The sequence below is a fragment of the Rattus rattus genome, chromosome 1, assembly GCF_011064425.1.
Source record: "Rattus rattus isolate New Zealand chromosome 1, Rrattus_CSIRO_v1, whole genome shotgun sequence".
In the NCBI taxonomy this organism is placed as follows: domain Eukaryota; kingdom Metazoa; phylum Chordata; class Mammalia; order Rodentia; family Muridae; genus Rattus; species Rattus rattus.
Genome location: NC_046154.1, coordinates 249,480,811 through 249,504,989, shown reverse-complemented (window position 1 = coordinate 249,504,989; position 24,179 = coordinate 249,480,811). Strand labels below are relative to the sequence as shown.

General features: G+C 43.3%; 1 protein-coding gene across 25 annotated transcripts in view; it reads left to right on the top strand.

Annotated features, from left to right (window-relative positions):
• Rbfox2 (RNA binding fox-1 homolog 2) overlaps positions 1-24,179 on the top strand; it is a 241,488-nt gene that overhangs the window by 157,191 nt on the left and 60,118 nt on the right. Inside the window, exon 1 of one of the 25 annotated variants that reach the window (XM_032917929.1) lies at positions 7,396-7,658. The exons of 23 other annotated variants lie outside the window; for them this stretch is intronic. In XM_032917929.1, coding sequence (XP_032773820.1) covers positions 7,632-7,658 — 27 coding nt within the window. In that variant the 5' untranslated portion in view covers positions 7,396-7,631. One more of the 25 variants, XM_032917921.1, reaches the window with a different exon arrangement.

The window sequence follows — 24,179 nt, the reverse complement described above, 5'->3', positions numbered from 1 at the left end:
GAGGTCAAGTTCCATGTGCATGTCCTTAACGCTGGGATCGACCAGGCCAGGCCCTGGCGCTCTCATGGATGGTCTACTATTAAACACCTATCTCCTCTGGCTGGTCAGTTAAAATGTAGCTATTGTTGCAAATTAGGAGTGCTGTTTATGGTCACAATTAGTACTTAGTGAAGAACTGTCACAGACTACTACCCTGTCACCCACTACTAGTGAGGCAGTTAGAGGAAGGGAAACACAGTCTTAAACCATTAGAGATGGCTAAATGTACTGATCGAGGGTTTAGGACAGCCAAGGGCAGCCCAAGGATGTTTGGCTTATGGACAAGTAAGACAGACTTACCTATGCAAATGATACTATAGATACTTAGATGGGCTTGGGTTTGCAAAGTCCCTAAACATGAATTAGTGCCTCTGCTTTGTAGTTCTCCGGGAATAACCAATAGTGATATACACACACATACACTCACTCTTTAGTTTTTCAGTCTGAACTAGTTTATTAATTTTTTTAAGTACCTACTATGTGCCAAGTACTTTGCCAGACAAAAGAAACAGCAACAACCAAGTCAGCATAGTCTCTTGTAATTTAGTAATAGATACAGGGCATGTTTAAGACTGAAATATTACATGGTATATACCTAATGCCAAATTATAGTTAATGGAGTAATATGTTTTAATTTGTCTGGCCTTACCAGGGTGCTAGTACATGTTTTAATGTTTCTTTCTAAAGGTCGGATTTGGACATATAAGAAATAAGTGTGAGGATTTTGTATGTATATAAATGTACAAGGTTTAGAACCGTTTCCAGATTCTACTCTCACCACTTTATTCTGACACGGGCTGTCTATATTGCACCCTGCAGTATGGGGGTTGGGGAGAACTAAATCATGTACATCACTAATACTGAAAAGAATATTGGAGCAGAGGAGAATATTGAAATTGTGTTGTGAGATGCTTCTGGAAAGGTACCCAGTATTAGGAGTAAATTGTCACCGAGAGTTACCGCAGGGGTGTGCTGTGGAGGCTTTTGTACTGCCGAGGTTTCGTTGTTGGAATTTTAATGTTGCTCTTCACTTAGGTGTCAAAGGCAGCCTGGGAAAGTATGAGCGAGCCTGCCTCTAGTCAGGTACTCTGGATCTGCCTTTATAGCATAAATGGTATGTGGGTGAAAGGTAGGGAAATTGAGTCACAACCACAAAATTATAAAGAGAGCAGAGTATGTGGGCTGAGTTTTTAGTTAGCAGGTATTCTGTCTACAGTCTCAGGTACTCGAGTAATCTTTACCTCGCCTTACCTTTTTGTATATTCTTCAGCTTCATGTTCTGAAAGATACTGAAATAAACTTATAACTTTGAAGATATTGCCAGAGATATTCTTAGAATGCTTTCATAATACTTCAGTAACTACTAAGATTTCCATTTTACTTGCCTAGATAATGGCTAAAGACAGATTGAGTTATTATTTTGAATTCAACAAGCATATCACCACCACCACCACCATTCATCCAAGCATGAACAGAGCTGGGATGTGACATAAAACACTATTTCTACCCTTAGACTGCTCACAGTATAGTCAGAACCATGCAGACTTATGTCGGTGAGATAGATGTCAAGGTAAAGCATGCACACAGGAACAGGTCAACTAACTGGGAATGGAACGCTGACAGGGCTGGGGACATCTAAAGTAAGCCTTGGAGAGTAGAGGGCTACTTCAGGGCTCTAGGAAGAGGAACCTGTGAAGTCTCTCCATGTGGCAGGCAGGGTATGGTACGTACCGAGGGATAGGGAGCTGGGTCTCTAACAGGTCTGCTAAAGCAAACAAGTGGTGCTTTCGTGTCCTACTTAAAGAGTTGGGGTTTCCCAGGAAAATGCCCTCGTTTACACTAGCCTTGTAAGGAAGGAAAATAAGGAGGCACTGATAAACCACCCAACAAAAATGTAAGCCGCCAGAGAAGGAAACTGAAGAAGATACTAAAGATGGAAGGACAGCCCATCCTGATGGATCTACAGAATTAATACAGTGAAATGGTTATATTACCCAAAGTAGTCAATGAAATTACCTCAGAACTTAGTTACATTCTTCACAGGGAAAAAAAAAAATCCTAAAATACACGTGGGAGCTCAAAGATCCTTGGATAGCCAAAGTAATTCTTATCAAAGAATTACTTATCAAAAAGAGTAATACTGGAGATAACACAGAACAAACTTCAAATTCTACTGAAGATCCATAATCAATATGGCTGTAGCATACGAAGGACACGTGCACTGAAGAGAGGACCCAGAAATAAAGTCACACATTTGTAGCCACCTGATGGTTCCTTGAAGAGATACCAGAAACACAGATTTCAGAAAAGCCAATGTTCAGCAAATGGGCCTAGGTAACCTGGATACCCATAGGTAGAAAACAGACATGAGGTCCCTTTCTTTCACCCTGTTCAAAGGTCCCTTCAAAAATAGCCCAAAGGCTTTAGTACAAGATCTAGAACTCTGAAACTACTAGAAGGGACTATTAGGGAAATCATTTCACATACAGGCACAGCCATGGGCTTCCTGAGTAGGACCTGGTGACTCAGGGATGAACAGCAAGGTCTGAAGAAGAGCGGTTCAAGGTAAAGAGCCCAGACAGCAGAGAAACACCTACCACAGTAAATTGAAGAGAGAGCCGCAGAGCAGGAGATTTCTAGCTGCTCATACCAGAACAACACGAACAATGCAAACACTAAGCCCTCAAAGAACAAATCTTATAAATAAGGAAATAGAGTAAGTAAATGAGTGGGCTAATTAGTGAAAGAGACAGTTGTCAAAGAAGTACAAATGGCTAACAAATACACAAGAAAACGTTCAATATTTCATCAAGGAAATGCAAATCAAATATAGAGATTTTTAGCTGGGAGGTGGAAGCTTGTCTCTGTGTACAATTAACACTAATTTTGACAATACCAAAGAGTACTTTTCCTCCTGTAGAAAAGTGGCAGGATGGAGATACATGTTTAGAAAGATTTTTGGAGGGGCTGGAGAGATGGCTCAATGGTTAAGAGTACTTACTGACTGTTCTTCCAGAGGACCTGAGTTCAAATCCCAGCAACCACATGGTGGCTCATAACCATCTGTAACAGGATTCAATGCCCTGTTCTGACAACTACAATGTACTTACATAAAATAAATAAATCATTAAAAAAAAAAAAAAAAAGACCGATTACTGGAACAGTGAGATGCTTGGAGGATAGGCCAGGGAGGCTAGTAGAGGACCAGCTACCAAGACATCTGTGAGCATGGGGATGGGCAGATGGAGAGCACAACAGAATTTACCCTGACTTAATGCAGCCTGGAGTAAGGAGCCCTCCTGTGGGTTTGAGTTTGACCCTGATTTCTTCAACTTCCTTGCCTATCAGCAAAATGCTTACTCTCACCCTGCTGAGTTTCCATCATCTCTACAAAGGAGAGTCCATTATCTCACCATTGTCCTGAGGATATAGTGAGCCTCTCAGAGTAAGTTCTTCAGAAGCAGTAGCTGTGTAATCTACCGTTCACCAATAAGACAGGCATGATAAAATGCAAGTCACAGGGAGATTCTCTTCTGCCTTGTCCTCTGCTGGAATATGAATATGCATATACACACACACACATATACACGCATATATACATATACGTACATATCCATAATTCCCTCAGGGTTAGAGGGATGCTTAGCATAGACACAACAGGCACCTGCTTTTCTGTGCATTGATGGTTCAGCTTTGAGAACTTGGTCCAGTTTTGTATTTAAAAGCTGGCATGTTTTGTGTGTGTGTGTATTGAGGGCTATAGACAGACATGTGTGCCACACAACATGTGTAGAAGTCAGAGACAACTTGCAGAGGTCAGTTCTCATTGAACATAAGTGAGGCTTGATGGTGAGCACTCATATGTTGCAACACGCCATCCCTGTTTTGGACTTTAAAGAAGTCTGTGCGCCCATTTTAAAGCAGAGTTGACTGTTCAGCTCTCAAGTTAGGAAAGCTGTGGGGTAGAGTGAGAAACAGGGCCTCTGAGTTCTGGGTGTTATTAACTGAAGCAGCAGAGTGAGAACAAACAACCTAGACAGGTATTGTCAGGGCCAGCCTCCTGGAAGTTTGTACCCTTTCTCTGCACCAAAAGGAAGGAAGGAAGGAAGGAAGGAAGGAGGGGGAGGGAGGGAGGGAGGGAGGGGGAGGGAGGGAGGGGGAGGGAGGGGAGGGGAAGAAAGAAAGAGCCCACATATTTTCACTGGGGTGCTGCTGTGAGGAGCTATGCACTTTAGGTGTATAAATTCCTAGTTGTACTAAAAAGAGAATGAGGTGGCCTCTCATGCGGTAACAGCATTCAGAGGGCGTAAAGGGAGGGAATGAACAAGGAAAAGGAAAAATTAGGAAAGACTGGATATTGTTCTCCCCCCACCCCCTTTGAGGCGGGTAAACAGCTGAAGGAGCCTCATTGCTGGAGCGCTGCCAAGGGACAGCTGTAGTCTGAGGGCCAGCAACAGCAGTGCCCAGGCTCCTGTGTGGCTATGGCTGGCAGAGTGGCAGGAGATGAAGCACCATTTGAAGCTCGGGTAAGTTTCCCATAGTCAGGAATCCACATGCCACAGAAATGTCAGAAAAGACTTGACATGTCCATTGAATATGGTCATCACCTGGAGATCCTAATTGACTCGCCAAGATGAATTTCAGTTGAGCAGCAGATAAGAAAGGAAGCTGGACTTCTGAAGACTGAAATGCCAAGGAAACAAACCATTGAGAAGCTGAAACACAAAGTACCCTGTCCTTTGTTTGTCTAGTCAGCAAATCTTTCTTGAGTACTTCCATGTCCAGGCAAACTGCTGAAATGCAGAGGTTATTCCACCACGGAGACATGCTCTTCTTTAACTGGCTATTGTACTCTGTTCAGATGCCCCCCACCCAACTCCCCATCCCTCCAACCCCATCTGTCCTTCCATTCCAGGAGAGAGACGAAAACAAACTGTCAAGTGAGCTTTTTCTTGGTACATTCAGCCACCGGAGACCTCAGCAGTTTTGCTGGGTCAGACCCGTGCTGTTGAATTGCTCTTCCGTCTCTTGTCCTCTGTAGCAGCCTTTAAAGTCAGGGACACGCTTTAGAATACCACTGGCCAGTGCTCACAGTGCTTGTTAATCAAAGTCTTCATAAGAATCATGTCTGCATATTTTATTTTTAGCTTATATTGTCCCTTGTGGTAATGAATTTTTAAGCCTATTATTTGCAGTATAAAATATTAATCCTGTGTATAAAAATGCAGTTTAAGTTTCTGGACCTGCAAAAATCTTTATCAGTTATCCAACACTTTTGCTTATGGAACTTCATTTCCCTGTTTATTAAAACAAAAAAAAAAGTCCCCTTGTCTTTATAGGAAGGGATTGAAGTGACACTCAAGAATCCAAGTAGCTTTTCTGATGCTTGCAACTTTTTGTTTGTACAGGGACCTGTGAGTTTATTTTATATATCAAAGCTGTAAACACGATTGTTTCATAAATACGGCTTTTTCTTAAAGTACAGGGAAGATTGCAAGCATTGCTGTGCCCTGCTTTTGCCTCCCTCCTCCTCCTTTCTTACTTTGCCTTTTATAACTTCTGCTGTCTGGATGTTCAGACTTCGGCATGTTCATAAAGGTGTTAACTTTATGGTCTTCTGCTCCTCTCCCATTTTTGTTTGCTTAATGTTGTGCTTGAAAACCCCATCCCTTAAAAAAAAAAGTGTGTGTGCATATGTGTGCTACATGTATGTGGGTGCCAGTAGAATGGGTAAGAGGGTGTCAGATCATCCAGTGCTGCCCAGAACAAGTGCTAGGGCCTGAACTTGGGTCCTCTGCAAATGCAATACAAACTCTTAATCATTGAGGCATCTCTCTAGCCCAACAGGATCCTTTTGCAGATTTTTCTTCATATCTGTAAACTACGAGAGCAGCTTCTTCCCAGTTACACAGAGCAGACTGCGGTCGGACTCTGGATTTTGTTCATGGTTCTGTAATCTGTTCATTCTTTTTAGAATTACTAAAATAATTGGTAACTGAGAGAACATGGTGGTGTTGTGTTGGCAAAGTGCTAACCAACATATTACATGGTGCATATTAAAAACCTGGTTCATCATCCAGCCAGACAGCCCTGGTGAAGACAACAAGAAACTCTACTGCTAGGATGACTGACTCACAGTTTGAGTATTTATTTTAAAAAAAAGAGATAATTTTGCAATTGGTCTTTTCTACCTTTCAATGAATATAGAACTAATATATGTAATCTGTAGGATAGGATCTTGTCAGAATACATTTTAAAATCTTAATTTTTATGAAATAATCGGCAAAAGGCCTAAATTTATCAAGTATTTACATAATTGAGTCTTTATATAGAAATGATGACATTATATTCAGGATTCAATATTTTTTTTCCTGAGGTCACTAGTATAGAACAGAATGGGACCTGGACCCTGGCCCAGTTCACCACTGTGAGCTTTTTAATGTGAGGACTGAAAAGAAGCATTTGTGTTGAGTAAACATTCTCCTGAGCCGTTGTATTCTCTGAGCTCTGTGGTAACTGTTACTGTTTGCAGCAGTGACGCAGGTACCCATGTGGGTATATAGCCAGGGTGGATATATCAGAAAGGAGTTCTTTTTTACTATAGGCTAAAACACATCGTAAGCAGGAAAAACAGCTCCCACTAATCTGAGCTTTATGAAGTGAGGTGCTTCAGCAGCCAGATGTGCACACCTTGCATCTCTCAAGCAGGCAGATTTATGGTGACACCTTTTTCAGAATCTCTAGGGTTTTTAGAGGAGAAAAAAATAGGCACATAACTGACCTCCCTTCTCTCCCAGTCCTATGCCCTCATTACATCGCCTCTGGCTTCTAGCACCATTCTGTGTGTTGCTGTCCTTGAAAGCCTTCCTGTCACGAGCAGCTTTTCGCTCCACACCTTTCATTAGACCCACTCTTATCTATAAATGTCCATCAGTAAGGGAAAAAAAACCTTAATTTTCATTTCTTCTTTATTATCAGATATTCATGGCTATAATCTCGTAAATCTGTATTAACTGTAATAAGTTGTGGTAAGTGCTTCTAGAGCAATATAATTAATACTGCCATCACAGCCTTATAATATGCTAGCACGTGGTGCCTACCCCTCCTCAGTCTCCCCCTCCTGCCCTGTGTACACACACAGGAGAGAGAGAGAGAGAGAGAGAGAGAGAGAGAGAGAGAGAGAGAGAGAGAGAGACACGCTTGCGCACAGTAAAGCACAGGCCAAACTGCCATTCTCCAGCAGGCCTGCTTCTGGAGTCGGGAGCTGTCAGCCTGCTGGGAGGGGTAGGGGGGAGGAGGAAGAGGTGGGGCTCTACTCTGATTAATTACCTTAGGCATTCAGGGGTGGGGCTTCCTTCAGCCATCTGCCTGAGATATGGGAGGGAGCTGGAGAAAGAAGGAGGGGGAGAGACTGCCGGAGAGGAAGAGAAAAGAAAGGAAGAAACACTAGAAAGAGAAAGGCAGGAAAACGTTTAAAGGGAGGCCCATCGCCCGCCCTTCGCCAGCTAGCTGGGGACGGCGTGGCAAAGAGCCACTGAGGTGTGCCCCACTACGGCGGCTTTCAACTGGTTATCATCTGCTTCTTCTGGTTTATGGAGAAAAAGAAAATGGTAACTCAGGTAAGACTTGTTTGTCCTCCACACATTTCTGTCTCAGGGATCTGCAGAAAGGTCTGGGGTTGGAGTGTAGCAAGCCAAGTTTTAATGAGGGTTGTTTTCTTAAAAAGGCAGATTTATTGTTATCATCTGAAGTGTCGGTCCTTTGAGCATGTGTACTATATCGTGCCTTTTTCTCCCCCTCCCTCGGCTCCATAGCCGATCCCAGTTTCCTGTAGTGTGCAGCTGTAGCTCAGGAAAGAGCCTGTGGGGATTTGTCTACCTCTTTGTCTTGGTTCTGAGAAGAGGGAGGGAGAGAGACTGCAGAGGTAGGAAGAGATTCTTGTAGACTGCCTGAAAGGGGAGAGGGAGTGACTTCCTTTTAAGAATTGCAGAAGAATTTGTGACACTGGGAAAGCTGATTCACTGGGGTTTCTCAGGCTTGGCTAGAGAATTGCAGTTTGCTGCCTTCTTTCTAAACGGATTATCAAAAATGAAGGCTAGGAAAGACTGTTTCATTTCCGTGGCTTTGTCGTTGTCAAAGGATGTTTTCCGTAGGAATCATGGAGCATCTTAGGGTAGCAGAGGCAGGTACTGCTTTCCCTGATAGAATAAATGTGTACATGTAAGTGACGATTGCCCGATTTAAAAGACGTTTGAAGGAGATGGAGTAGGGAATGGAAGATCCTCATCTGTCTTCTCTCCCCACCCCCTTCTCTGCCTCTCTGGTTGTGTCAAGCAGAGTCTGCACTGCATTTTAGCAAGTCATTCCCGGCAGATGGAAAGGTGAGGTTCTTCCAGCCCGGTAGGGCTGTTTAGTTGCCACCCTACTGTATGCCCCTTTACTCTCCACCACCCTACCCCCTTTTAAAAATCTGTGGCTTGGGGAAAGTGGTGAGACTGAGACTTATCAGAACGTCTTTTTCCAAGATAGACTTTCAAACCCTTTGGTCACGAACTTGGGATCAGGTCGCCCCATGCTTCCCTCGCTGGACAGTGCTTTCCTTTTAAGGAGGTTGCCCCTTTTTTGTATTCTCTCCCCCTTTTCTCAAAGAGCCACCACCGGAGGGCGAGAGGCAGCAAGCTATCAGATAGAGGCATCGCCTTTGGTGCTGGAACACTGTTTAGTTAAATGTTATATAATGCCCTGCAGTGCTGTTTGGAAGGAGGGAAACCTGTAGAGATGAATCGGTCTATCCTGACCCAGAGAAGAGGGAAATTTCAAAATATAAATACTTTCAAGAAGGGTTTTCTCCAAATCTGAGTTAAGGGATTATCAAGAAGTTCCTCTGGAAAGTGGAGAAACTCTTAATTTTTTTTTAATACTTCTTATTTCTTTGTAGAATCTTAATTAATGGTTTTGAAGTACCATTTTATTTCTTCAGGATCTCCATAGGGGGGAAACCCAGGTCTTGATTCTGATGCATGTGAGATGCTGCTCACTTCACCTTGGATCCACATCCGTCTCCACCAAGGGGCAGTGTTAGATTGCAGCCCTCAGCTCTCACGTAGGCTTTTAACGCTGCAGCTCTCACATGGGTTTTAAAATCAGTGAAGGACTTATCTAAACAGGGACTGTTAAAATCAGACTGTGTAACCTCGTGGAGCGTTGCCCCTTGGTTTTGGGAACATTGAAGTGTGACAAATAAAATGTGCTTGCTTGCTTCTCCTTCAAATTGTGTCCTAATCATCAGGGGAGGTTGGAGAAATAAGTGGAACCTGGAAAGAGACTTTTTAGTGGTTAAAGATTCTAATAAATAAAATTACTCTTTGTGCTTTTTCAGATGCACTAAAGTGCTGAGGGAAAGACCTCATTTTCTCATGTCGAATCCATAGACCTGAAAAGACAGGTCTGTGAGGTTCAGAATTGTGATGTTTGTTTCAGTGTCTGCAATGAGGGTAGTTGTTTGTAATCTAGAAAACACACTCACAGGGCATAGTAAATAGGATCAAGCCTTTGGTCCGCTCTGTGGTTTGTTTTTCCACTTTGTTGTGTAGGTTTGTGTGTTTTGAGCCAGACATCATATCCAAACCCTTGATAATGCCCTATCATCTGAGCATTTTCAGTATAAACTGTCTGCCACTGGTCAGGGGTAGCTGATGGAGTGACCCGAATAGCAGTGCTCGCTGTCTCTTTGCCTTGGACCCCTTCCCCCCCATCACTGGGTGGAAGAAGTCATCGTCATCATTTGTTATTAGATTGGCGTGTGCACATCCGAGCTTTGTTATTACTTGTACTCTAATTTTATATGGCTCTTCCGTTGAATTAGCAAACTGCTTTATCACTGACAGTAGAGAGAACTTGGCTTTTTAATAAAAACAATTTTAATGGCAAAATATTCATACATTAGTAGCCAGACTTGCTCATGTGACACTTTAAATTATACCTTTATCTCATATTCATGTTCGTATTACAGAAGTTTTTGCTGAAGTCTCTAACTTGATTCATACTCAAAGATAGTGTTTGTCCTATCTATAGATAAGCTCAGTGGGATAAAAGAAAAGAAAATCCTTCTTCTAATATGTGTAAACTAGAAAAACAAAGTTGAAGACTGACTTTCACCTAATTAATTTAAAAACCACTTAGCAAGACACAAGCTCTGTCACACTAAAGGGGAGGGAAAGCTCACACTACAAACTGAAAGCAGACGCTCGCTTGCCTCTACAGCGGGGCGAGCCTGCCAGCCCCTGGAACACGGGCCCTCCCTTTCTTGGACAGTCCAGTGCTTTGCTGGCATTTTCTTCAAAATCTGTTTTCCATCAGAACCTGGAGAGAGGTGTTAGGAATAGGCGAGGCTGGGAAGAGGGTTGCTGTTCCTTTAAATAGTGCTGTGAGCCCAGAGGCAGCAGGCTGCAGGCCTCTGGAGTGTATTCTTTTGTAATGAATCACCAGCTCCATTGTCTGCTATCTCCCTTTGTAGCTGGAGACTGAAGTCTTTTACCTGAGCTGTGCCCTCTCAGTCCCCGGGTAGTTGGAGGAGAGGAGTGGGAAGGGGTATTTTCTGCTTTAATTAGAGGCAGCTATGACAGCAGGTATGTTTGCTTTGTTTCCGTTTCCCTCCCCTCTCCATTTGTGCTTTCTGTAAAGCAAGCACTGGTGCTGGGAGTCTGACCTATGAATTTTCAAAGCACATCCCATCTCTATGAATCTGGGAGTCCTGCCCTTCATTGAGTTTCCATTTTGTGGCCTTCATCTGAAGTAATTCCATTCTCTTGCTCCTTTCCACACAGCTCCCCCCCCCTCCCCACAGAGTGGAGCCCACACTGTTTGTTTTGGCACACTTTTCACTTTCTATGGGCTGCACAGGATTCTGGGGAAGTTTGGGGATAGGCGGGGATGTGGGTTGGAGGCTAAATTTATGTTCCTTTACAATGAACCAAAAAGAAAAAGAAAAGGCCTTACTTTTTCCAGTGACTTTCTTCTGAATTCTTCAGAAAGCATCTGAGTCCATGTCTTCAGTTTTAACCATTTCCTTACTAAGACCAAGACTGACTATTAAAAAGTATCACTATTGTAAAAATTATTTATCTTTCCTGGAAGATAATCAGAATTCCATAAATGGGGATGTTAGAACTCTGAGTGTTTGTAATTCTGTAAATGTGTTCATCTCCATCCCATACATCCTAGCCTGGTGTTTGACAGATTCCTGCTGAAGCTTGCATTGCTAGAAAACAGCCTTATGCTGAAAAGTAATGACAGCCCTCCTCTTCTCCTCCTCTTCCTCCTCTTCCTCCTCTTCCTCCTCCCCCTCCTCCTCCTCCTCCTCCTCCTCCTCCTCCTCCTCCTCCTCCCTCCTCCTCCTTCTCCTCCTTTTCCTTAGTGCTTCTGTTCTTCCCTGAAGAGATTGCAAAGTCGCATTGGTATAGATGGCTATCCGGAACAGTCTCATCTCTCTCTGACTTGTGCTTCAGCTTGTAACCTCTCGTGATAGAATGCCTTTCTTTAGGTTGTCTTATGGGAAGTCACTAGAATCAGTCCCATTCCAGGCCTTCCTTCCACTGACCTCAGCCTTAGGGTCTACTGCACATGCTTGACTGTAGAGCCACACGTCCTCTATCTCAGTGTCCTCTGACATTCTTTCCTTGCCCGTTTCCATCACACAGGTTGTATATGGACTCTGCCTCTCTCAGTCACCATGGATTCCTAGGAAAAACTCTGCTGTTTGGATGGCAGCACCTTTATTCTTGAACTCAGATGCTCAACTTCTTCTAGGCAGTCAAATGCTGCAGCCTTCCACTGAGGCCTGCCATTCCATTTCCACTGAGGCCTGCCATTCATTCCTTTTCCAGACTTGTGTTCCTTTGTTACTTTCAGAATGATTAAATTCAGGAAACCTTGGAGTCACATAACTGATTTCTTAGGGGACACTGCCAAGTGTTATTCACCTAAAGTGGTAGTCTGATTTTTGTCAATTTTGAGCTTAAAACTTTCAGACTCCCAAGTAAAATCACGTGTCCATTCCAATCCCCCAAGGCCCTACATGGTCAAGAACCTGTTTATCCAGCCTCATCTCTGTCACCCAGATTCCACTCTGTTTGTACTGGCCCATGTCTGTTTCCTTGAAACACCTCACACACACCCCTGCCCTGCCAGGTCTTTCCTCTTGCCTCCCTGCTGTGTTCTTCCCACCTAAGCTACCAGGCTTCCCCTCACACTCCATCAAAGCTAGCTCTCTGCCTGCTTCTACTCTCCACCTTCCTTTCCCCCTCTTGCTACTGGTCTTACTGCTTGTCCTGTCTCTCTCCTCCGCTCCTAAGCTTGTGAGCTCAGGAAGCTCATAAGTGGTCCTCTCTTCCTTCTGTCTAGAACAGCCGGTCATCCTAGCAGTGATCCCTTTATGCGAGTATGTGATATTATTATCAAGCACCAGTCTCAGTGCCTAAATTACATCACTGAATTTGGCAACTCAGAAATTTGAATAAATCCAAAGAGTTTATGTTCAGTATTCTTGTTCTTAAGTACCACCAATAGACCATCGTTAAAATAGCTACATTTACATACTTAATTTGTACTGATATATGTATACGACGTTTACGGATGTGAATTGTGATTGCTCGCCAGTCACCTTCTGAGTAGTTATTTGCCACACACAAACAAAACCTACCTGTTGCATAGTTATGTGTCTGTCTCTCACCCTCTCACTCCTTTTTGCATGAAACATTAAGATTCTAGAGGTCAGACAACCTAGTAAGTCTTGAATACAGAGAGATTTCACTCTGAGAGCTATTAATTCCCACTTCTATGCTGTTGGATAATATCATTGGCCTCTAAGCTGCTGGTTCCACCTCCATGGTGGTGGCTGAAAAGTAAACATGCTTTCCTTAGCGTGGATTGAGCCCTCTTCTGCTGTTGCCTCCTCCTCCTCCTCCTCCTCCTCCTCCTCCTCCTCCTCCTCCTCCTCCTCCTCCTCCTCCACCACCCTCCTCTTCTTCTTCCTTCTCTTCCTCCTCTTCTCCCTCCTCCTCCTCTTCTCCCTCCTCCTCCTCTTTCTTCACCCTCCTCTTCCTCCACCCTCCTCCTCTTCCTCCTCTTCTCCCTCCTCCTCCCTCCTTTTCTCCCTTCTCCTTTTTCCTCTCCTTTCAAGGCACCTGAGTTAAGTTTTCATTGCTTTTTCTTTTTTACAAAAAAAGAAGTCACTGAAGGAACTACTGCTTATTCCCTCTGTTGTCCTCACTCATTTTACATTATTTTCTGTTCTGTTTTATAGCATGCCACCACTTTACTGGCAAGAACCTATTTGTTACTTAGCCTCTGAGCCTTGCCTCAACTCCTGAATGGGCAATTGAGACTATTGATTGGTCAATAGTGTCATGTGTGTGCATACACCTATCTATGAGCACTTGGACACCATGACACGTGGGTGGAAGTGGGAGGAGCACTTGAAGAGTTGGTTGTCTCCTTCCACAGTGGAGTTGTGCTCATCAGACTCAGGTCAGCAGGCTTGGTGGCCAGCACCTTTACCTGCTAAGCCATCCTGATGGCTTTTCTTGCAAGGCGTTGTAAACAGACAATCTGATACTTAAGCAAAGGAGATTAGATTTTGAAAGAGTCTTAACTTGAGCCATAAACTTCCTGGTACGTTTAGTAGTAATCACTGTCCGTGGTTCAGCTGTTTGTTTAGCTTTGTCGCTGAAGCACTGAAGAAGCCATGGACAGCACTTGATGATTGTCTGTGTTCAATAATACTTGGTGAACAGTAAGATTGGAATTCTATGTCATTTTCATGTTGCAAAATGTTATTCCTTTGTACTATTTTTGCTATTTATAAAGATAAAAGTTTGCTTGTTATCTTAGTTATTTTTCTAATGCTGTGCTAAAACACCATAACCAAGGCAACTTATAAAGTCAGAATCTACGTCCGTCATGGCAGAGAGCTTGGCAGCATGCAGGCAGATAGACAAGCATGGGGAAATAATGCCTGAAGGCTCACATCTTGAGAGACAACCTGAGGCAGCAAGGACAAACTGGGAATGTCCTAGGCTTTTGAAAACTCATAGCCCACCCTTAGTGACACACCTCTTCCAGTAAGGTCACACCTCCAAACAGTTCGGGACTAAGGACTGGAATTTGGGAGCCATGGAGGTTGTTCTCACTCAAAGCACCACACTTGTTCTGCTGTACAACTAGGTGGGTCAGCCATTGGACCACAGCCATAGCTTGATGACCTCTGAGAAGTACAAATCCTTGCTATATTCTTAGCATTGGTTGGGTTTCCCTGCGTCAATTGATCATAGTGACATAGTTCTAAGCAGTTTGGCAGTCCTCTTTGACTCTCTCTTTAAACAAAAGCCTTTAAAGTCTCACCAACATGAATGCCCAAGTATGAGCTGAACAAGGGAGGACACCAGTGGACATGTCAAAGTGGACAGAGAGAAACTCACAAGAACTCAACCCTACACAAAGAGGAAAGCTGGAAGCAGGAAAGGAGGTCTTTCCAGTGCCAACTGGTCAGCCCTAAAAACATACATACAAGCAAAGTATACAGACTAAGTAGGTTTCATCTAAGAATGTATATACATATGTATTCAATACAATTTGTGACAAAAGAGGCCATGAATTTAAAGGGGAATGGATATATGAGAAGGGTTGGAGTGAGGAAAGGGAAGGGAGGGGTGTAATTGTATTGTGATCTCTCTTATCATTAAAACCATAATCCTTAACAGAAAAGAAACCCTTGACCTTTAACCCCCACATGAATATTTTTCTTCCACCTAGAATCAGCTTTTTTATTACTTTTCATATATCATTATTTTAACCCACAATGTTTCTTTCCTTTCAGTTTTACTTTGGTCATTCAAGAGTGACTGTAAAGCTCCCCTGGTTTAGAAAACTTGGCTAACACAGGCGTGCCATATCCCCCCTCTAGCAGGCCACTCTGCTGACATGCCAGACTCTTTCAGGATGAGAGAGAGAGAGAGAGAGAGAGAGAGAGAGAGAGAGAGAGAGAGAGAGAGAGAGAGAGAGAGAGAGAGAGAGATGCTATGTGTGGGGCCATAGAGCTTGTGGAGAGTCCAGTAGAAGGCATAGTATATCCCAGGGCAGTGAGACTCAGTGGGATAGGCCCTTCAGCTCCCAGAAGTCAGCAAGGAGGGGAGAAGGGAAAGGCGTGAAAGAAGCCTGAGGGGTGACAGCCCAGGGTAAGGGTACGAATGTGACAGGCTACATAGTCAGCCCCTTCCACCATTCAAAGTGCCTTAGAGTTGGAGCCTTTGTCTAGGACTTTACAAAGCTGCCAAGGTATGTTTCCGATCATCTCTCATTATTTTCAGAGCTCACTGTTCTTGGGGGCGGGGTGTTTGTGCCTTCCACCCTTATGTTTACTTTTACAGTTCTCCCTATGGTGTCGTGTGCACTGATCTCTCCGCTGTGCAGAGCCTGGCATTAGTGGAGTCAGTTTCCACATTTAGAATCATGACGTGGATCTTTTTCTGTGCCTCTCATTTCACTTTACCATGCTGTGTTTTCTCTTTACATCTTAAACATAGGGATATAGATGCCTTCACTCCCTTTGCTACTAACTCTGGATGTGTTTTGATTCTAGGTCTGGTCTCAGTATGACATGCTTGTGTTTTCCTGTTTCTTTGCATGCCTGTGAACTTTTTAAAAGTTAGATTTTGGACATGGTAAATTTACCTTGTGCGTGTTGTTTTTAATTTTATAAATACTCAAACTTTATTTTTGAGTTTCACATAGCTCCATTTCTTGCAAGTAACACAGTCCTCTTGGTCTTGTTTTAAAGTGTTGTTAGACATGGCCAGAACTATGTTTAGTCTCTGGCAGATTGTCCCTGCTGCAGAGCAGAACAGGGAATTTCTAACTGATGCATCAGGTTTTCTGTTCTGTCCATGAACAGGTCCTCTTCCTGGCACCTCAGTTCCCTAGCCCTGTTCTCTGGGTTTCTTTCAGGTCTTTCTTTTCCTAGCCTCTTATGCCACTCATGCAGGTGACAGCCAATGGTTAGGACATGTGGTCTTTGAGTCTGGACAGCATTAACTTGCCCAGGACACCCACAGTGACCTCTAATAGACCTGGCTCCCCAAGGCTCCTCTTGTCCTGTTCTTACTTCCTGGCAGCAAGCAAGGCGGCTGAACAGCCAGCCCACCTTCCTGCCCTCCTAGCTGATGGATCATGGCCTTTTTTTTGCCTACTATATAGTCCTTTGAGTGTTCTTATTTTTTTTATATCTTAATCTATTTAGGTATTGGAGTAACAAGACTACAAACAAAAGAGTATTTTCAAATAAAAATAGTCTCTCATTTAATGTATTCTTAGCTGATGCATGGAAATCAGTTGAACAACAATTTCAAGGAGCATTGAGAGAGATTCCTAAGACACAAGCACAGCAGTAATCCAGGGGCGTTCATTTCTCTAACTTCATTTTATATCTTTAGTAAAGAAGAGTTGGGTTCCCCTTTCCTAGGTTTCTATTAATGTCAGTGTTTATGGGGAAGAGAACACAGGATTTTTAAGCGTCTAGCTCAGTGACTGGCTTGTATTTTGGACTGTGTGGTCTTATCTTAAATCACAGTGATAGTGACTAATGTCTCAACCGCCTGTTTTGTTTTGGTTTTTGATGTTATTGTTTTGTGTACACCTGATCTTGGTGCTTACATGTACATTGATGGGCAGGATCCCTTTTTCCATTTTACAGATGAAGATCTTGAGACATTGAGGTATTGCATGACTTATCCAAGTTCCCAGAGTCTGGGTTTAAACCTAGATTTATCCCTCCAATGTCTTGCTACCCTCCTCCTTTCACCATGGTGTCCTCCATTATGTCAAGTATCCATTATGTCAAGTATAACATTTGGAATGTAGATCATGGGCTGGGCTGTGACTCAGCCAGTAGAGTGCTTGCTTAGTGTGTATGACATCCTGAATTTGGTCCCCAGTGTACATAAAACGGTATGGTATACATACCTGTAATCTTAGCACAGGAAATGGAGGCAGGAGAGTCAGTAACTCAGTGTCATCCCTGGTGTATATGGAGAACTGGAGGCTAGCTTAGGCTATGTGAGACCTTTCTCAAAACAATAATCTAGGCGCTGATATTTAGCTTACTTAGCAGGAGTTTTTTCTTGCCTTACTAAATGTCTTTAAACCATTTTATCCAATACTTTGAGAAATGTGTAACTTTTCTGAAAGCCTTAAGTTCTTCTGTGATAAATGGAGATGTTATTGGTTTAACTATTTCTTGACATTTTGTATCAGCACAATGGTTTAAGAGTCTGAGGGTGTAGTAATTCATGTGGAGAGCACTGTACAATGTGCTGGAAAGACTAAAAATGCTCAACCACCTAACTGCCTCCAAAGAGTTGGTTCCATTCCACCCCTGTGAGATGTTTATGTAAAACCTATGCATGCCATCAGACTAGCCCTGGGTTATACCTGGGTTATAATCCCTGAAGCAGCGTAAGTGCTGTGAACGGTTGCTGTCCTTGAGTCTTCGGGGAATAATGATAAGGGAAAGTCTCTGCATCTTTAGCTGGCTCATCTTTTTCTACATATTGGGAATAGATGTGCCTGCAGGTGTGGCGGACTGACTTTATTGGCTCTCTGCAATAGCTTGTAGCTATTTGAGCTGGGGAACAAATAAACTGTTTAATAACATTTTGCTGACTCTCTTACAGAAGAAAATGCTTACGTTTACATGATAATATACCAAACACATTTCTTCGTTTTCTAGAAACTTGATTTTTTTTCTCTCTCTCTCTCCGAGTAAGATCCCTTATCACAGAACTACAGACTGTTAAATCCCAAGTGAAGTTCATTTAAAAATCAGAGTACATTCCAGAGAAGCTGTGGGTTGCTCAGGCACATGTTAAAGGCAGAACTGAAGCCAGAACTTTTGTTCCCTTGTTTGTGTCCCACTGCCTAACACGTGGCTGACCTGTAGTGGTCCAAGTTTCAGGGAGGCATTCTTGCTCCTTTCTTCTGAAAGAGAGAAGCAAGTAAGTTAAATGTGTGTGTTATGCTTGTGTATGTGTGTGACTGTTTTGTCTGCACGCATGAGTATTGTGTGTGTGCCTGGTGAACCTCTAGAACTAGAGTCACAGATGGTTACAAAGCACTGTGAGTGCTGGGACTGAACCGCAGTCCTCTGGAAAGGGCACTAGAACTCTAAACCACTGAGCCACCTCTCCTCCAGCCCTGCCAGTCATTCTTTGCTAAAAAATAATTTATATACATTTCCCCCCCTGTGGTACTAGGGTGATTCAAGCCCAGAGCCTTGCACTTTGCTGGGCCAGTATTCCACCCAACGACCTACATCTCCAACCTGAATTTTAATTTTTGAGTAATAACTGTATAGTTTTGATATGGATGATGAAATTCAGGTAAGGAGAAGAAACAGTGTCCACACCACTATCACCTTTTAAAATTGAGCATTTAGTTGATTGTCACAGAAAATGTAGAGAAAAATCTGGGTGTGTTTCACATCTTAGATGCATTGAATCCAAGGCTGGTTTTCAGTGTACCTTCTTTCTGATCCACATGTCTTCCTTTCCTTGGACACAGGCTACCCTGATGAGGGGAAGCGGCCTGCTGGTGGTTTCTTCTTTTCTTCTTGTAAACAAGGATTAAATCTCGCAATCACTGGTTTATATTTCCTGGCCGTTCCTGACTGTAGGATCAGAGTCCGTGACATGCCTTATTGATCCATTTGTTAGATCAATGAGGCAACAGAAATAATTTTCCTCTTTGGTCTCCATTCTTGTCTGGGCCACTATTACATTCATTGAGGAGGAAACTTTCTAATGAGTAAATACTTGATTTTCTCTTGTTTTCTGAGAGTGGTTAAACACTTGCCAATCTTCTATGTCTGTCAGTGTTTAGAATAACTGCTGGTGCATTGTTTGGGGCATTAGGACTGCAAAGCACAGCATGCACTGGACTCTGCTCCTCTGAGGTGCTTTGCTTCCCACACACTCACTGTATCTGATTTCATCTTTAGAATATATATTTACGTTAAGGGTATGTATGTGTTCACAACACATGAGCGTGCATGTTTGTGTGGAGGACAGAAGGCAGCCTCACTGCTCACCTCCCGTGTGTGAGGCAATGTCTTTCCTATTGTTTGCCACTGAGCTGTGCATCTCTCCCAGACTAGCCCTCACAGGCTTCCAGAGGACCCCCAACCCCATCTACCTCCCGTGTGACTTGTAGAAACACTGAGGTCATAGACACACATCACTGGGTCTGGAGTTTACACAGATTCTGTAAAGTGATCTGAACTCATTTGCACAGCAAGTGCTTTTCCCCACTAGCCATCTCCCTGTCCCATTTGCCTAATTTCTTGAAGCTTAAGTACAAGGGCAGTCTCTGGAATTGTAGCAAACACTATTCTTTTCCTTTGAAGCCCCGATTTGTTTTTAGGGAGCCAGTTTTTCTCATTACATAGTCTAGATTTGAAAGCTTGCTTAAAGTTGTCTTGAATAATGCAAGGCTGGTTACTGGGTTAGGATGCTTTCCATCGTCTCCCATCTGATGTAAGACCCACGAGTAATACAGAAGTATGAAAAAGTATCCGTTGGCAGAAGAATGCAGAGAGGTGCAGAACTGATAACAAGGGCTAAACAGAGCTCTAGAAAAATTAACGCAGAGGGGGAAAAAAGATAGGTTAAAAAGGAGGAGGCCAAAACCTGGCAGCAGACATGAAGCTGCTTTAGTAAAGACAGGGCATCTACCATAAAACCAAGGTGGGAAGCAGCCAGAGACTCTGTGGGCATGGGTGGCTAGCTGTTTGGCACTGCCCAGGCCTTTCCAAGCACTTCTCCAACTTACTGTGCCACCCTCTTTCTTTGGCATGAAAGGTAAACAAACGATTGCTTCTCTCCAAAGAACCAGGTCAACATGTTTGGGGAATTTAATTATACTCTTATTTTATTTTATTGTTGATGTTATTGTCTGTTGGTGTTTTTGTTTTGTTTTGAGACTGGGTCTTATTATGTATCCTTGACTGTCCTGAATCTCCTTATGTAGACCAAGCTGGCCCGAAACCCGTAAAGATCTGCTGGCCTCTGCTTCCTGAATGCTGGGACTAAAGGCATGTTCTACCACATCAGCTGTATTTTTTTTAAAGATTTATTTATTTGTTTGTTTGTTTATTAAAGGTACACTGTAGCTGTTCAGCCACAACAAAAGAAGGCATCAGATCTCATTACAGATGGTTGTGAGCCACCATGTGGTTTCTGGGAATTGAACTCAGGACCTCTAGGAAGAGCAGTCAGTGCTCTTAACCACTGAGCCATCTCTCCAGCCCTCAAGCTGTATTTTTATGTGTTTGGAGAAATGGAATGTTTTGCCTGCATGTATGTCTGTCTACCATTGTACAGTACCCACAAGGACCAGAGAGGGGCAATAGATCCCCTGGAACTAGACTTATAGATGGATGTGAACAGCTATGTATGTGGGTGTTGTGAATCAAACCCAGATCCTTTAGAAGAGCTACAGGTACTCTTACCTGCTAAATGACTTATCCAACTCCTTAATTATTTTTTAAAGTTTTACTATCATTGTGTATATGTATCCTCCCTCCTCCCCTCCTCCATCAGAGGCTGGCATAGCACTGTTTTGTGGCCCATTTGCCTGTCATTTGTTCAGTTTGCATGGAACAAACTCACTTGTCCCTTCCTTCTTCTGGGGCCTCAGGTATGGGGTGCACTGTACCTTGTTGGGCTGCCTAAGGCTAGGAGCATCCCAAGCATCTGCACCTCCTGCCTAGGACCTCTGCCTCTTAAGAGATGCTAAAAGAGGACCACTTCCCCTGAACCTGAGGGACAGAGCTGCTGCTCACCCCAAGTCTCTGAGCATGCCTGCATGGGCATTTTTAATAAAAACAAAGGGTTGTGGGGGTTGGACATGGTGGCTCACAACCATCAAGGGTTGGAGGGGGTTTGTTTTTGCTTTTTGGGGTTGTTTGTTTGTTTTTGGTTTGTTTGTTGCTTTCTGTTTATATATGTGTACTTGTGTCTGATGTTATGGAGGAGCCAGATCCTAGCTCTGGTGTTATAAACAATTGTGAGGGGCTGGAGAGATGGCTCAGCAGTTAAGAGCACTGACTGGGCTTCCAGAGGTCCTGAGTTCAATTCCCAGCAAACACATGGGAATTGAAAAAAATCTGGAATGGGATCTGATGCCCTCCCTTCCGGTGTGTCTGATGACAGCGACAGTGTACTACTCACCTACATAAAATAAATAGTTGTGAGCTACTCAGTGTAGATGGTAGCTACCAAACTTGGGTCCTCTGGCAACCAAGAAATGCTTTTAAACCACTGAGCTATCTATCCAGCCCCCAAAATAAAACTTACAAAGGGAAAAATGATTTGCCAACTACCCCTTTGAAATAGCTATCAGGGATCTTTCTGAGTTAGAAGCCTTTAGTCTAAGACACTTCTTCCTTTCTGTAGTCGCCTGTTTACCTTTGCCGAGTTTTGTTCTAGTCCATATTCAGTATCACTTCGGATATTTTTCAAAATAGCAAACGTTTATATGCACAAGATTGTAATTCTTATGTCTAAAAAAAAATACCCCTGGAGAGATTGAGAAGGGAGGAGGGAGGGGGAGGGAGGGAGGAGGGAGGAGGAGGAAGGGAGGAGGAGGGAGAAGGAAGAGGGGGGAGGCCCATGGAGTCTAGAAGAGGACTTCTGGTCCCTAGGATCTGCACATAGGAAGAACTGGAACTAGGCACTTACCTGGTTATGGAGTTCCTGCTCCATGGAAGACCCATAGGCCAGTGGGTCAGCACACAAGTAATGGTAATAGGGTACAATGCTTAGAAAGTTAAATACCGGGGTAGGGATAGGAGAGGAGAAAGAGATCTGTTTTGGGTGAGTAACAGCCCAGAAAAGAGTTAGTGTTTGAACCATGCATTAAACACTCTGTGTCAATTAGCCAGATAGGGAGAAGTGGATAGAATAATTGGTACAGAAATTGGGGAGCAACACAGGATGACGTCTTCTCAGGATTTCAAACATGTGGGCACCATGTCTTGGGTAGAGGTTTGAAATGGGTCTACTTGCTCCTGCCTTTGCTGAAAGAACCACATATAGTCTAGCCTCTCCACACCACCTCTCTGCTTGGACTCTCTCAGACCTCAGAAGCCAGAATGCTGGCTGACTGGCTACAGCTTTCCCAGCTCCTCCCACCTGTCAGTCTCTTCCCACCACCACCTTCCTCACTTCATCACCTGTCACTGTGCCTTGCCTATCTATTCCAGGCTGGTCACATGCCTCTGGCTCTCATTCTGGACCTCTATACTGTGTTTCCTTTGTCTGCAGTATTCTTCCATCCAAACAGACATCTTGCTGCCTTATTTCCAAAGAGACCTACCTGACCAGATGTCACTTTCTGTGGCCTCCTGCAGATGGTAGAAGTCCCCCTGTCACCTGCCTTCCGGCAGTCTACCTGGTCTTTGCTTTGCTTGTTTTCAGTTACTTTTCTTTTTCTGTCCCTACTAAAAAGTAAACTCAGTGCAAGGGCTGGGTGGCTAATCACTGGTGGTTGTCCTCTTATGACAGAGGCATGGTCAGAATGAGCTGAGTGGGCAGAGCAGGCAAAGCATAACTAAAGTATCATTTTGGTAGCTTGTTAGAAATGAGTCAAGTTGAGGTTTAAATTTTTTTACATTTATTTTTAAATTTTTGAGAGAGAGAGAGAGAGAGAGCGAGAGCGCGCGCGCGCATGCAACGGACACATACCCATGGAGTCCAGAAGAGACTTCTGGTCCCTAGGAGCTGAGGTCACAAGCAGTTATAACCTTCCCAGTATGGTAACTGGACATAGGCCCTCTGCAAGGACAGTATGTGTTCCTAACCACTAACCCTTTAGTTCTCTATTTTTGATACAGTCTTATGTAGCCCAGGCTAGCCTCAAACTCTATGTACATTCTCAGCCCTCACACTTTTCATTCTCCCATAGTACCTAACACAATTTCCAGGGCTCTCACTTCCAGTGATTATGTCAGCTCTTGGTACAGCTGATAACTCGCTCCCTCCCAAGCTGACAGGAAAGAGAAGTTGTCCTTTTTTTTACAGATGGTACTTCAGAGTAAGGAAGCAATTTAGTAAGCATTCTCTAAAGAAATGCTACTATGTGCCCATCGATCCCTTATTCAGGGAGGAAATTAGAATGAAGAAGTGTGTAGTTCATTTCTGACCAACTTAGAAACTTTACTTGTAAAATAATTGGAGAATGTCCAAACCAGAATAGAATTGTGACTGTAGACAAATGCATTTTTTTTACAGGACAGGAATAGGGAAGATTTTTTTCCCACCTACTATATTATTTATATATCTTATAATTTTTTCCTCATCATGAAGAAATTGGCTACAGGGAGCACCGCCCATAAAACATAGTTCTTTTATAATTCCAAAGACACTCTAGAGGCCCTGCCACAGTGTTTTATTCTGAGCCAGAGTTGTTATTATTCCTAATAATATTCCAGTTTTGACATGAAGGATGTAAAATTAATTATCCATGAAGAAAAATAATAAGTTAAATTGTAGTGGGAATTTTGTTTGAAAAAGTGATAATCATATATAGATTGCATAAACCATCAATCACGTTGCTAACACTAGATTTGTAAGCCACAGGAAGGGGTAGGGAGAGGCTTCTGTTTCCAAGCAGCAAGTGATACAGAACCAAAGTTCATGGTCTTGTTGCTAATGGAAAGCATGGATGTTTGGGTCTCAGGGCGCTGCTGTACAGGGGAGTGGAAGAATGCTTTAGAGAGTTGGGAGACATTGAAACTGTTACAGAGTTGCTTCTTTTACTAGGAGACATTGAAACTTTGTATTTATTTATTTCTATGGGCATTGTTTTCCCTGCACTAATGTCTGTGTAGGGGTATCAGATCCCCTGAAACTGGATTAACAGACAGTTGAGTGCTGACATGTGGGTGCTGGGAATTGAACCTGGGTCTTCTGGAAGAACAGCCAGTGCTCTTAATCTCTGAGCCATCTCTCCAGCCCCGAGACATTGAAACTGTTAGAGTTTGCCACTTTTAATCTAGGAGACTATTGGTTCAGATAGCTTTATTCTGAAAT